We start from the raw sequence: 16147 nt of genomic DNA on the forward strand, positions 1-16147 counted from the left end.
CTGTCTTATTAAAGCTTTTAATTTTGTCTACCATGCATGAATTAAAATTAAGGTTATGTAAAATGTAGAGTCAATTTAAGGCCATATAAATTGCTAAAATATTCCATGCTTTTTTTTTCCTTTTTTTTTTTTTTTTTTGGCTGTGATGCAAGAGGAAGGAGCTTATCATTAATATTGTATTGTTTTTTTCTTAACAAATAGCAAACATTAACCCCAGAATGCTTCAAGAATAGAAGAGCCATTGTTGTTCTTCATATATAAAATATCTTAGCTGAATCATCACCTTTGTGTTTTATCTTCCCTCTTCCCATATCTCCATGTTCATCTGTTCTAATACAAACAATTCTTAACAAGCAAACAAACAAAAATGAAGCTAGAACTACCGATAATGATTGACAATTGTCTCATAACATCACATTAATCCAATTTACCCTGACCTTATTTAATTGTCATTCTTCCTTCTGAAATCATAATGAAATCATCCTCCAGTACAAGAGGACATATGATAGAGAAGACAGAATCCTAGGAACGATAGGTAATGATATTTATGAAGAGTCAAGGATAGAATATTAAGGCACACCTTTGCAACAAGTTTACAAACTTCAGTCATTATTTGCTCAGGAAGCTCTCCACTGACATTGACCTGAATTGGCTGTGTTTCCTTATCTCTTGTAGTTTGTAGTTTGTAGTTTTGGTCTTCTCTTGGCATGTCTAGGCACAGCCAAAGTATGTAGTTGAGAAGCACAGACTCTCAAAACAGGGAGAGTGAGGACACAGATTTTTATGGAGGGAAAATGAATAACCTTGGGATTTTGCAAGGAGATGGTTTGTTTGGCTTGTTCTCAAAGAATGAAATGGAGAGTGATGATTGAATTAAAGGAGAGAAAAATATTATATCAGGTTGGTCTTCATCTAGTCTCAGAGTGAGAGAAAAAAAAAAAGCAGAGACCTTCAGTTATGTTTTGATTTAAATATATATATATATAAAACTCCCTGTAGCAGATGTGATTCACACAGCTGTATCATTAATAAATCACAATGTGAAGAGTTGCATGGAGCTCTTCAAGATCACCCTCAGAGTTTTCCTGACATCTGCAAGAAGCTTTGACACGTGTCAGAGCCCTTTCTCCAGACAACTCCCTGGGCTGTTTGGTACTCTCCAAAGGCAGAGCAGACCTGCTGTTGGAAGAGAGTTTTGGAGAAGATGGCTTTTCATTTTTGACCTCTCCAGCCACAAGGAAACTGTGAAGACCATGAAGGGGAGCAGGGACTCTGTAGTGAGTGGAATTTCAGAAGATCAAAGACACAACCATCTGCTCTTGCTTTCCAATGTTTGCCTTGTGTCACTTCACTGTGCTATGATAGAGTTTTTCTGAGAAATCACAGGTTAATATTCAGTGGACATTGAGTGTCAGTGAGCCTTATGGGTAGACAAATTCAAGACCCCAGAAAGTGGAAAAAAGTCATAAAAATATTTAAATCATGTGATTTATAGGTGAAAAGGAAAAGGGTAGCTCCTTAACTTAGGATCTCCAAAAGTCCAACAGTGTCTATACTTGTAAAACAACTGCTTTTTGACATAAATTGTTTGTCTACATCTAAAGTTAAATGCTGTGAATGTTTTTTTTGTGACAGAGCATGATATATATTTGTAAAAGGTAAAATAAAACAAAGCCTTCAAAACAAGCTTTAGTCAATTCACAGTCCGTGAGAAACTATGCTGAAACATCCAGACCATGTCTCTGAGAAGCAAGGTAAAGGCCAGGTATGCCCAGCTTTGTGCTCCTTATAGAAATTGCCGAGGAGCGGCAATTAACACCTGTTAGTGTTTGTTACTGTTAGTGTTTGTTGCCTTTCTCAGGCAATGTGCTCATTTCACACTGGCCTTTGTGAAATGAAATATGATAATTCATTTTCTTGAATACATAAATGTGGGGAAAACATCAGAACACCAAGTCCCTTTAATAACCATAATATCCAATTAGTTTTACAATCTGATATATTTTATCCTTTTATCAATTTATATATTTTATGTTAAACTACATTGTCCAAACAAAGAGATCTAAGAGAAATTCAGCTAACGAATTTAATTACAGTCACCCTGACACCACAATACTTTCAAACTAGGAATCATTTATTTCTGTCAGCCCCAAGATTAAAATTTGTGAACGATATATATTATACATTATATAATGTTATATGTTTATTATATATTTATTATATATATATATTATATATAATATTATTATATTTAAATTGAAGATTCCTTTATATAGATGTATTGCCTACTATGTAGATTATTTTCAATATTTACACTCTATGTGAATTTCTATCTTATTGACTTTCATAAGAGGAGTATCCTGCTCATTACATTCTTTGGGCACAATACATGGATTAGTCAATAATAACAATGCCATTCAGTATATATTCTTGGATTGTATTTTTGGAATTTCTGTATTAGTGAAAAGATCATTTTATTTACTGGCAACATTATCTGATTTTAGGTTTATATAAATTTTATCCAAGAGTATAAAGAAGAGCAGACCATTTAACATAGCGTTTGTAGTTACCATATAATTAACAGCAACACTTAGATTCTTACATTTCGTTAATTATGTACACATTTTAAAAGATTTAAATACATTTTGACAGTAACCTGAATAATATGTTGGACGTCAGTTTAAACTCTTGCTTTGATTTTAAGAAGTGAAGCTGAAATGTTGTTCATTTTCTCTAAGCTTTATTTTGTTACTGTAGACTTACCTTTAAAAATGAATGAAATATAGGTACACTGTACACAGTGGATTCATTAGAAACTATAGAAGGGGAAATTCTTGCTAAGCTGATTCATGAAGCATCCACATCCACTTTCTTATTTCTCTGGCCTGCATTTGTCTCTGACTTTGAGTATTTTCATGCAAATCTTCCTGTAAATCCCAATAATTACATCAATACCAACTAACTTCCAAGACTTAAGTTTTACTTTGTGTAAAAGAGAGTATCTGAGGGTCTCAGCCTTTTACAATAAAAATGAGTGGAGTTTTAGCCATAAGCTCAGGAAGATTTCACAAGGTGAGAAGTACAAAACTCCTTTTTACCACTCTGCTCACCTGTTTTCCCTGCAGTACTTACCATCTCGCTTTACACAGAATAGTAGAAATATTTCTTGAACTACTCTGGCAGATCAAGAAGTTGTTCCAATGAACAAGTACCTTTTCTTTGCAGCTACCTAAAGTGAATTCTTGTGTGTATCTCTCTTTTTGCATGCCCACCTAAGCATGTGGTTCTGCATGTTGCATACTGCTTAATTAAGCAATAAACATCTCTTGGTTATTTTGTCCTAATGTGGCACTTTTTTTTGCACAGGTATACTGTATATTCATGTTTGGATTTTTTATTTTTTAATTTGGAAGTCTTGGAAATTTATTTTAAGTAAATAGTTTTACTGTGTTTCAGTTTTGGTTAAAAAACTTGCATTTCAATACCGTGGCCTCACTACTGGTTAATTTTTATAGTTACCTCATTGACAACAAAGATCATGGAAAATCAGAAAGTACAGCTGTGACATTATTTAGATATTAGCATATCTAAAATCTTTGCACTGAAGTATCCAATTACCAAATGGAGCTTTTACCACTACATGACCATCTCCAATAATAGGTGGGCTGCAAAGAATGTGTCCATAACATTTCCTTTTATCAATATGTTTATTGTTTATATCCATGCCAGGGGCTAAAAGCCAAAGTAATGTAGACAATCTTGTTAATCTTATACTGTTGAAAAAATATTTGCACTGAAGAAACTCAAGTTTTCTGGCACTGTGAGTGTCCCTATAGGGTAAAACAGTCATCCCATCATCTCATACATTTCTCCCCCTAGGACACATATGGTTATAGAAAATATATATATATACATATTTATAATAATAAAATAATTTTAAAATTAAATTAAATGTTAAAATTAAAATGAAGTGAAATAAAATAATAAAATAAATAGAATTAAATTAAATTAAAAATGCTGTTAATAAATTCAATTAAATTGTGGCCAGAGTCCATGAGGAATCCTATAGCCTACTTGGTCTTGGAAAAAAGTAACAAATTGAATGACCTCCGGTCTATAATTTTCTTTTACAAGACTTTTCTCTTCTTTTCCATTGTCAAGAGCTATTCAGTCACAGAGCAGGGATTATTTCTGTAACACAAATGTGGTAAGAGAATTGCAAGTCAGTGTTTGTATGATACTTGCCACATAAAATGATTTATATAGATACTGTTATAAAATACATCAATATTGTAAGATCTTGGAAGTGATATTTCTCTATAAGATCTTAGAGCATTGAATACCTAATTTTGAAAGTAAAATTGTCTGCATTTACTGTGGGTGGGCTGTAGCACTGGATTTAAATACTTGCCCTCTGCTGTACAGATAGCTAAACTCTTTAAGCTCTTGAACTATTTTTAAGTGTCACTCCTGCTTGATTAAAGACTAGAATGTGTTGTGGATATATCAATGACAAGGTCTAACTTTTCACCTTGTTACATCAGATTTACGTGGGGGTAACTTTGATATGAGAGTAGTTCATCTGGGGATGTAATTGATGCACTACAATTGAAAAATCAGTCATAATAAATAAGTAAATAACATATCTGCTTCTTATTCAGAGAAATTCTGCATGAGAAACTGTAGAGAGTTATAGGCTTTCATGTTTGACAGAGCAGTAAAGAATTTTATTTTTTTTTCCTAGAGATGCTTTCTAATGCTCCCTACTCAATAGCCCTCTCCCTTAGAGAAAAACAAACAAACAAACAAAAAATGTCATTAGTGAAATGTTAGAATGAGAGTTTTAGAGCTGTGAAAATTTTATGGTTTTACTTTTTAAGCAGACAGGGCACCTAAGAATTAATTGGTCTTTTCCCTCTGAGGGCAGTACTGTACCCCAAAATTTACAGAGATTTCATTTTCAGAGCTGATGGTTAATTGTCCATATTTGTTTATGAGGAAAAAAAAAAAAAAAAGTTTCTATGATGAAACACTGATCAATACTTTTGTCTCCATTAATGACATAAATGGAGATGATACAACAACAGAAGCATTTATTCCACTAATAATCTTCTGGGAGAGTTCTGATTACTTTTCAAATAGTCTGAAAGGAATGAAGTAATAAAGAGTAATTTTGAATATATTTATGAGAAGTTGAACATTGTTTTAGTTATTGAAATGTCTAATTTATTAATGAGCAAGTTTTGAAATACTTTTAGCTGTCGTTTAGAGTCTAAATATTGCATCTTTACATTTCCATTCAGTTATGCAAAACTCTGAGATGTCCACTGGTGTCATTTTAATTAGGTTCTTGTCTATGACTCACCTATCACCCCAATAGCTGTGTCTGTTTGGGTAAACTCTGAAATGACATTGATCTTTTAATGGGGACATTATCAGCACATAATTCTGACACCATCCCACAGAGGCAAAACAGCTATCCATTATTCCCTGTTTATATCATCCCACTGTGAATCAGAGCCAGATGCTGGCACATGAAGCAGCATCTGTCAACACTGTTATGGCACTTTATTGTAACTTTGCCAAAAAAATTTCAAACAACTTTCACTGTCTCAGAAGCAGCTACTCAGGGAATGCTTGGCATTCTTATTCTGTAGACGGGGATTGATTTGTTTCTTTAATAGCTCACTGCAAGCCACTCTGAAGAGTCAGCTTTATGTGATTTAAATGATGCTAGATCCTTGATTTTAATAGAAATAAACCATTCTAATATGGGATGGCAAAAGAATCAACTACTTTTAGAATATACTTCTGAAACTCTCTTAGGGCAGTTAACTTCCAGACATGTATCTCTCAGCTTTAATGGAATGGAAGACAGTTGAAATCTATGCAATGTGCCCTTTAAACGCTTTTTGAAGCTGAATACACTGAACCATAACAAAGAAGGAAATGTGTACAGTGAAGTGCTTCCAGTTTCCTTTTGAATTTTTTTTTGTTAATGGCAAAATCTTTAGTTCTGTTATGAGACTGAGAGAAGTTACTCTCTTCAGCCAGCTATAGATTCTCTGTTGTCTCTTGTGTCAAAGAATTAAGCTCGATTTTAACAGGGATGCTACCTGGTCATCATACCTCACAGATAAGAAGAGCACAGGCAGTATCTTCAACAAGATATATTGTCTTGGAGTATTTCCAGATTAGCATTAATTCCTCACCTTTTCTGTTCTGAAAACATGTAATGCATGTTCAGGTAGTAGTTCAGTTTCCTTTCTTTTGTTTCATTTTGTCCTTCAGTACACTCTGTACTAGGTGAAAGAGTAAATTGCACACAGAGTTCAAAAGGAGACAGAAGACTGCTCCTCTGTCTCCTAAACAGCTTATGCTCTCCCTTACTTACCACCTCCTTCTGCAGATATTCCACAGCCATAGTGGCAATTGGGTGTGGTAGGTCCATTCCTTTCACCTTCCTCTGTTCTGGTTCTTCTTGTTTTTGCTTTACATCATTTTATTTCTGCGCATATTTTGTCAAAAAAAAAAAAAAAAGGATGCAACTTCCTAACATACACCTGGAATGAGTCAAGACTGATTTTTTTTTTTTTCTTCGTCAAGAAATGCTATTCTTCCTTTCAGTAGTTCAGTTTCCTTCCTTTTGTTTCATTTTGTCCTTCAGTACACTCTGTACTAGGTGAAAGAGTAAATTGCACACAGAGTTCAAAAGGCATTCAGTGCCCACACACGGCATTAAACCTAAACAATGCTTTTATCTTTTTCAGTTAAGCTTGACAACAGAATCCTTTCTTTGCATGTGATATTCACTCATATAATTGCTGGAGGTTGCAGAGCACTGTGTTTCTAGGCAGCAGTTATTTTGTGAAAAACCATACATGGCTCATGATTTTAGTCCTGGAATATTTTGGTGGCATATAGTGTCATCTTTATGTAGAACTGCAAAATGAAATGTTTGCAATTCATTGCACCTTACTTAGATATCCAGAAGTTAATTGCCAAACTCTAACCTTTAGCTGTTTTTATAGCCAATAGTATGAAATGGAGGCCTCCAGAGTACAATTTCATCCCAACAGAGATGCCTAAGATAGAAGCAATGAATCACCTTTTAAAGGTACAAATTTTTATCCATTGACTATAAATGGATCCCTTGGGTGACTTCTCTAAATTTAACTGTCTGAACTTTTAAGTGTCTAAAGCTGGTTGAGAAAGAGCCTACAAACATTCTAGAAGTATACTAAAAATGTTCAAGAAAAGGTTTAATTTAAATGAAGATATAAAAAAAATGTTTTTTTCATATAAGATTTCAAATGGCATTATTAGAAGTAGCTGTTGGTTTAGCCAAGAAACCATCAGTGCCACTCTGAAAAGTATGAAAAGTTGAAGAAAGGATAATAGCATTTTGTGAAAGACAGAAGGGTAAAAGAAAGAGGGAAATAATTTCTTGGAAGAATTTGGAGACTATTCACATTCCAAATGTGCCAAACAAAAGAAAAAAAAAAAAAAAAGGAAAAAAAAAAAAAGAAAAAAGATATATTGTATTTACAGCTTTGACTAATAGGATTCAAGCCACAAAAATCATAGAGGAGGCCTGCAGCACAAGGGTTGGAACTTATGAAAACAAATCCCAGGACTATTTTCCAGGAATCTTTTTCCTCTACAGGAAAGAGAATATTTCCTGGGAAAAGGAAGCAGAGCAGAAGAATCAGAAATTAGCAAAATGGGGTTGGATAAAGTGACGATTATTTCTAGTATTAGAATTTGTTTGCTCCAGTATATTTCATCATCTTTCCTATCATTTACCTGAAAGCATCTTTACATGATATTGTTTTAACCTGCATCATTTTAGGACATGTATACCGTTTTTCTGTAGAAACCACATTTGATGAGAAGTTTTGCATCAAACCTAGTACCATCACGTTATGAAGGATGTTTCACAGTTCTGTATTATCAATATGTCATCCTCTTGTGATTCTCTAAAATATTATAGCCACGGCACTTTTAGAAGTAAGAGGAAGATTATCAATAAAACAGAGCCTAACATTACAGGTAATAGGTACTTAATGCCTACCTAATATTTAGCTCTCATTGATTTCAGTGGGAGTGAGGAACAGGAGCTAGTAGCCAACACCTCTGCACAATTAAGCTCTACTCCTGATATTTGATCTAATAAAATCTTTCAGCTTTTTTTCCCTCTAACTTCAAATTGTGTTATTGAAGTACTAATTTCAGAAAAATGGTCATAGATTCACTCTCTTAGGTGATGCTCAGCTATAGACAAGAAAAGTAAGAGTCGTTTTCCTTTTCTTCTTCATTCTGTTAGAGAAGTTAAAAATTTTAACTATTTTTTGTGATCACATCCATTTGGGCTCAATTGGACTTCCAGTGCTTTCTGTACTAAATTAATTTCATCGAACTTCTCTAATTGTAGTGAGGGTTTATAGCATCTGTAATTTGATTTTATTAATGCCAGACTGTCATTGTTTAGCAAGACATGACATATGCACTCTTTCTTGAAGACAATTTAAAGTTTTAGCAGTCCTAAAGTAACGTCTAAATAGTTTTCTGACTTTAGCACTGGATGTTTCTGAGATGTAGTTGGACTAATGACAGTTGGAATTATGCTATTTTACAGATAAACCAGATTCAAATAACTCATAAATTACTGAGCAGTGATCCCATTGCATACCAGTGTCTATTGCCTTTCAACATAATTTATTAGTCCCTTCCATTTTGTTTAATTGTTAGCAGCAAGTATTTAATTGCACGGTTTTCTTTTCTCTGTTTTAATTCTTTTTCTGTGGATATTTCGTATTGAGAAAAGTATGCATCTATACCAACTTCAGATATTCATGTTAATCATGCTAGGGATCACTGTTTATGAGACCACTTTATTAAGGTTATTTAGAAAGAGAGGGAAATGCTGAATATGTCTTTTCATTTTATAAAATGCTTTTCCAGTATTTTTGCACTCCAGTATGCAACAATAACAACCTATAATTTTCATACAATAATCCATTGTTTTCACTGCCCATGGACTCATCTCTTTGAGATCTAGCTTTAAATATTTCTAAACATAACATGTAGGGTTATCTTTACCTGCTAAATGCAGGTGATAAGTAGCAGAAGGAAGTGGAGATAACAGAGGGAGCTGAGTAGCATGTGATGATGACATAATACAGAAGCAAACTTACATAAGTTGGTATTAATAAACTTCCCACTCATTTAACCCATGGTCATGCTGAGTAAAATTTGCTTCACAATGTACAGTTCAAGTATGGAGAAAAGACTTGCCTCCAGCCATTACTGGCGACATAATGAAGTGGGATGTTGCAACATTATAAATTTGACATTTCAATTCAGTTTTCTTGTAAAGTCAGGAAGGACTGTGTGAATTAATGTATAGTGAAAAATCTCTTACAACTTTACTCCTTAACAACTTCAATCTTCTGAACATAAGCATTAGAACAGCTTTTACAAGATGCACATCGAGGTAAAAAGGGGTTTTGGAGCCTCAGTATGAAAAAATCTCTGGAAAAGAATTCTCAACAGATAAATTGTTGCAAGTAGATATAACTGCACAGCTTCATGGTGCAACTAAGATATACTGCATAGATTTCTGTCTGGGATCAATAAAGCTGGAGTAGTTTAAACCAGCAAATACCACTCCCTTAAGTCTGCCCATGCCTCTCTTGCTTGCATCACTTTATACTTGTTATGTACAGTTGTACTGAGTGAGATACAAACCTGCAGGAAAATAAAACAAAACAAAAATCAAACTTTAATCAGGTTTGGTGGCTGCATGAAAATGTACTAACTAATGTCCCCAAAGCTCCAGGAATCTGAGCCAATAGAAACTCGTGCCTGTTCAATTACCAAATCAAGTTGGGTTAGAAAAAGCATTTTCTGTTCAGATAAATCATTTAAAATGTATATGGATTTACATATATACATGCGCATGTATATATACATGTGTTCATGGCTGCACATATATACATATATATGTAGATGTAAATATATAACTGTATTAAAAACAGGACTATCAAGTTGCTGCTGCCTTTCACTTGGCTTCTTGAGAAGAGAAATTTAATCCTTCCCATACTATATCCTGAAAAGCATTTAGATTATCAGTTTGCAAACATTCTTCCTACACCTTCACTGTTAACCTAGTGGTCCCTGCTTTTAACTTAATAGGTGGGTGACCTCGCAGGGGCATTAGGCTATTTATAATAAGCTTGAAGTTGTTTTCTGTGTGTTGAGGAAGGAAAATCTCTCAATAATATGTTTTATGCGTATGTTAGATACTATGTTAGTTCCAATAGCATCAGTGCTATTTTTAATGCATTTTAAACTCAAGTGGAACATATAGATAGATTTGTCATTTTCCTATACAACATAATAGTAACTTGCTAACTCCTGAAATGAGCCAATTAATTGTTTAAGACAGTGCTACTTGGTATAGGTCAAAATTATCAGAGGCCATTCAAAAAAATATTGTAGACTACATATGCCTGAATTCCAGAGCTGAGTACCATTCCAAGGCACCATTTAATTTACTAGCTTGCATAAAACCATCATGCTATCAGATGTTATTCAGAAAGATAACCTATTTAGGGCACTTTCATTTCAGTTCCTTTCCCAAAAACAAGTATTTACATTGTTCAGAACAGTTACACAAGCTCACCTCTTGATTGTCAGCTACTCTATCTTAATGCAAAACAATTTCTTCATGTTTTTTCATAGACTAATACCAAGTTAGGAAACCCTTCCCCAGAGCAATGATAGCCTAATGTCTGAAGAGTAACAACTAATAACAAGGGAGGCTCATCTTTAACTTCAAGCAACTTATGTGTCAAAACTGGAAGACTAGACGGAACAGTGGGATTCCATTGAGATTTTAATCCTCTAAAAGCATATTTGGCACTTACCTCATTCTTCTAGCCCTTGTCTTGTTCCAAGCTTCATAAAGCATTTGATCTGAATCTATGTTTCATGACAAATGACTCTGCAAAAAGCTTGCTTACCTGATTTCCATTATTTTTACTATTATTAAGAAAAAAGGCACATCTGGGCAAATCAAGATTTATTTGAAGATATTTTTCCAGGCTATTTGAGAGGTAATACGCCAAAGCATTGATGCTGTTGGCCTGTAGAATTCCTGCTGTTCAGATAACTAAAATTTGGATATGAGGGAGATAGGAGGAAGCACACAGTTACAGGAAAGGTGTTCCCACATTTTCTTTTGCTTTCTGTGGTGGCATTATTTCTCCCCCCATATCCAGTTGTAATATTCTGCCATCTACAATGATTTTAATTGTAATAATAATATTTTTATAAATATTTTCTTTAATTCCATGAACTTTTGATTGAGAAAGGTAAATTTAAAGACTATGTCAGTTAAGGTCACTGCACCAGTCAAACTGGACAGATCAGGGAAGAAAGAAAATCCGTATTCTTTGCTATTATCCTAAGAAATAAATTTATAATCAGTACTTGTATATGACATGCTTGACACTTGCAGAAAGATGAGAGCTAGAATAAGAAAAGAAAGGTAATTAAAGTTTGCCTTGTATTCCTTATCATGCAATATAAAATCTAAAATATTCATCAAACAAATCAGAAGGATTTTCTTCATCACATCTCAAACAATTTAATAAACACCAATGACAGAATTTTCACTGAGCTTGAGGAATGATGTAGCTTAGTTCCCATGAAGTATTCATTTAGTATCTATAGCTCCTACTCAGACTTGCATTTTTTATTTTTTTTTTTCTTTCCAGGCAGTGGAGGAAGCTACTCAGATCTTAACATGACTTTTTTTATGACTTTTTTTTTTTTTTTTTTTTTTTTTTTTCTGTGTGGTGAGCACATTCTAATGAGCTTAAAGTTAAAACTTTCCATTCTGCATCAGTTTCCATGAGCTCTAATATGTTGTCAGATAGCTATAAACAATATCACACATGAAGGAAGTATCCATATCACAGCTGCATGGACTAATTAGACATAGAAATCTAAAAGACAAATCATTCTTTTTAACTTATCACATAGTGGAAAAATAAAGACTACATGTGAAATGAGTAGTAATAGATATGCAGTCATTACATTCCAGAGCTGTGATGCGGCTGCATTTTTTAATCAGAGAAGTTGTATGTCCAGTAATAACAGTAGCAATCTGGATAATGACTTCTCATGATTCATGGACTATATTGCTTGTCCACCAAGATCATTAGAAGTACCCTGACTTCCTTTTATTTACATTGTGGATATGTGTCCAGCTGGCCACTGCTGAAATCAAGACAGTAGACACCACTGATACTAATGGTCTGATCTACTGAGTCCAATTCCTTACTTCTATTTATGAATTCTCTACATTGCAGAAAGCCAGTTATGTTTTATAACTTACAGAGGAAAGAAAAAGGAAGAAAAAAAAATTGACTTAGGATATCCCCTTTAACATATTTCATCAAAAGAATGAATAAAATATTTATTTAGCTACTGTCCTTTGCATTCCCATCAAAGTGAATAGAGAGACACTTAATAACACATGGAAACATTAAAGAAGCTTTTTATCAGAGTGGATTGGAACCTTCTCTGAACAAACATTCTGGCCTAAGGGAAAGTTTTTGATCTGTGAAGCTTAAGCTTTTGGTGCTTAAAACACTCTCATATTAGATCATGTGGTCAATTTGCATGGAATAAATGATTTGCTCAAAACTTGTAAAACTATAAAATAGAACTTGACAAGTCATTAGCAATAAGTGGTATCACACTGGCATTATACTAACTAATACTGGTGCAATCATTAGAAAACTGCTGCTACAACAAAGAACAGGAAAATAATGGGGCCATTTTCTACTTTGACCTGAAGGTGCTAGATCATTGTGCCGCAATGCAATCTAAACACAACACTGCACTTCTTTGTCCTTCTTTATCTACTCAACATTCTGAGCGTCTGTCCTTTACTACCTTTAACACAAAACAATTGTTCCAAGTTGTAAAATTTATCATTTTTTTCCATCTAGGTATAAGTGATCTAATTTAGGTAAAGGCAAAGAAAATAAGAAAAAAAATAATCTTTTTTTTTTTTTTTTTTGACTTTAATCAAAACTAGGAGAAAGAATAAGATTATTTACCCATTCTTCATTAAATGTTACATTGTTTTGGTTTTCTTTCTGAACTAGAAATTCAATTAATGAAGCTTCTCATTGTTGACAGAACTTATGAGTATAACTTTCAGATTCTTGTCGAAAAAAAGTGGTATTCAATGTTCGTTTGAAACACAAAATATTTGGAAGAATATGGCTAGATATCTGGATTTCTAAAGTTTGCCTATTGTTCATTTCAGTCACATAGAGTCATTCTGTGGTGAGATTGGTAAATATCCTGTTGTGGTTACCACCAGAAGAGTAAATAGGTGTAAAACCTGAGATTTTTTTTTTTTTAATTTGTTGCACAGTGCCTTCAGTACATTTATTTTATCACCATGTGTCAACGTTTTGCCAGTGACTCAGATATGTGAGTCAATTCGAGCAGTTCCATGTGTGAATTTTTTTACAATTAACAGGTAAACTAAATTGTGTGCTTACAAATCATTTGTCTGTGATCATACACATGCTGATGAGATGAAATAACATTGAGACCATAGGGCTCAAATCCCACTGCTATCTTCAAGATGATGATTTTCCTATGCATTCCCCATGAGTATGGATATACAAAGCATACCTTTGTCAAATGAGAGGGGTAAGTATGATACTGCAATTTCCAAGGATCATTAAGATATTTATTTCTCTTCTGAGTCTATCACCAAGCATGAGGCATGGCTTTCAGTTTTTGTTGTAGAGCTGGAGCTGAAACCTAACAACTTTGCATTGCATGTGGGCTCAGTTGCAGTGAATATGTGCTAGTGCATATGACGGTATTTGTATTATATTTCACAAATTAATTTTATTTCACAGGATACCCAAGAAATTGTACTTTCCAAGTGACCATGACAGGAGAGCTAATTAGCATAAATGGCAGACAAGGAAATTAGAAGGAAATAAGGAGACTGCAAATAGGCATTAAAAAAATAATCTATGTAATATAAAAGTATAATATATTTGTTTGTGAATACTTGAGGAAATTAAGTGAAAATATTTTTCATAGAGAATGGTATCTGGACATGTGCTTATCAGAGGAAGTCCAAGTTCAATTTTGTGAGCAAGTACAGTTCAATACTCCAAGAGAGTTGAAGTATTTCACTCAGCAGTTGGAATCAGAAGCTAGTCAGTGTTTACAGTGCATGACCTTCTTGGTATTGGCTAATTAAGAATAACCCTTGAGGCTAAGAAACAAATGTTTTTTACTTATTTCAAGAAATTCATAATAAGTGGACTTGAGGGAACAACTGAAGATCATTTGCTTGACAGAAGAAAATATGCTTTTACTGTAGAAGAGGCATCATGAATATGTAACTTTATTATTACAATATTATTCTTCTGAGGTTTTTAGTCTAATGAAGAAAAATAGATCTGTAAGCATTTCAGCACATGCTTGAGTCACTTGGTCTTTATTGATTTAAAATGTATCTCTTTAAAATAATTATGATTTTTTTGAGAAATACATTTTCTTCTTATGATGTCTAGAAGATAATAGCTTTTACACGCAATGTTAGATTTTAAACACAAACAATTCTGAAGGGAGTTCATCCTTCTACTGAATGTGCACAGCCTGTTATTAAATGCATTTTCCATGTTTCTTAACCTGTGTACTTGTGCAGGACATAAGGGAATGGTATCACCTCGTCTTCTTCTAGAACATAGTCCAAGAAAGAAAACAGCAGCTATTGAAGGCAAGTTTGAGACTTTTCCTCTTTTATTGTCTTCTACTTATTAACTTGACTCTCTGTTCTAATGGATTTTGTTTATAAATATAACCCATATTACAAAACAGATGAAATGACTAGGGCTGGTTTTATGAATGGTGCAATCATACTTGCATTACTAATCTTCCTTTCAGTAGTTCCACAGTTGGCTCTGTGGATTTCCTGCATGAAATAGATTGCAGGACTAAAACCTCTCTAAAATTCTTTGGATGGTGTAGCTTATATAGCAACTTAGCTATAAATTGCCATCTAACTGTAAAACATCAGCATTATCTTCTTAATCCTTTGGATCACTATTTCAGCTATTGTAATTCAGATGTGTTTTTGTTATTGTTGTTGTTGTTTTTTTTCTGTGTATTATCTACAATAATGAAGATAATATTTCTGGCTGTACATTTATCTCTGTTGCAAAAAAAAACACTGAAAGCAAAAATGAGAAGTCAGAGCTTACATTCAGAAGATTAAAACATAGCCTTGCAATCAAATTATATTGTTTACAGCCTAATCATATCAATAAAATGGTTGAAATATGCATTTTACTTTTAAAATGGACTATACCTGATGACTTAAAACCATTACTGCAACATACATTCTTGGTCTCTATGTTATAATATTTAATATTATAAAATATATGAGTCTTTTTATATAATCATTTACCAGATTTCATATAATAAATTTGTTTAGTCATACCATGGCACTTACTTGTAGAGGTCTTAGTTCTATGTTATTCAGAAACCAGTTGTGATCTAAAAGAAAAGCATATTGGGTGTCAGCAGCATAACAAATGTTATGAGGTTTGCCTGTACTTGAAAATGGAAAATGAGAGATTTTGGCAGACCCTATGACTGAAACAAACAGTTAAATTCATTTGATTTCAAAATGTGATTATTTTCAATCAGAATGTCCAGATAAAAACAGGTAAGAATCTTACTATCTCTTTTCCCCTTTTACCTCAAATAAAATTTATTTATAGATACATTCTTGGAAGGAGTACAAATCTGTATTTACTTTGACACAACATAATATATAAATAGATTTGCCATCCTGCTTGTTTAAGGCAAATGTTTTAACCCTGTTTATCAGCAAAAAGAAGTCCCTGAAATGTTAAACATTGTTATCCACCAATTAGCCATAATGAAAAAAAGGCATAATGGAAAAAGACATCTGCATTTGTTGAGTGATAATCCTTAAATATAACTGTTATACAACATGAACTAGAATAAAATTAAGTTCTTGATTTTAAAAATCATGAGGTGCATGCAATTACTGCAATTGCACACA

General features: G+C 33.3%; 1 protein-coding gene and 1 long non-coding RNA gene across 21 annotated transcripts in view; one reads left to right on the plus strand and one right to left on the minus strand.

The window, feature by feature from the left end:
* The window catches only part of TRDN (triadin), a 239662-nt gene that overhangs the window by 88598 nt on the left and 134917 nt on the right, over positions 1-16147 (plus strand). For all 20 annotated transcript variants that reach the window (XR_011808384.1, XM_072036042.1, XM_072036055.1 and 17 more), the window contains one exon: positions 14762-14833. Coding sequence is in view for 19 of the 20 variants with exons in the window: in XM_072036042.1 (XP_071892143.1) it covers positions 14762-14833 (72 nt within the window). In the remaining variant the exon portion in view is untranslated. The remainder of the gene's footprint in view (positions 1-14761; positions 14834-16147) is intronic.
* LOC140002201 (uncharacterized) lies at positions 1889-16090 on the minus strand. The gene is made up of 3 exons (XR_011808388.1): positions 15569-16090; positions 6395-6508; positions 1889-4191 (listed from the first exon to the last, which is right to left on the minus strand). It is a non-coding gene; the product is annotated as an uncharacterized lncRNA (long non-coding RNA).

Source organism: Anas platyrhynchos, chromosome 3, assembly GCF_047663525.1.
Source record: "Anas platyrhynchos isolate ZD024472 breed Pekin duck chromosome 3, IASCAAS_PekinDuck_T2T, whole genome shotgun sequence".
In the NCBI taxonomy this organism is placed as follows: Eukaryota; Metazoa; Chordata; class Aves; order Anseriformes; family Anatidae; genus Anas; species Anas platyrhynchos.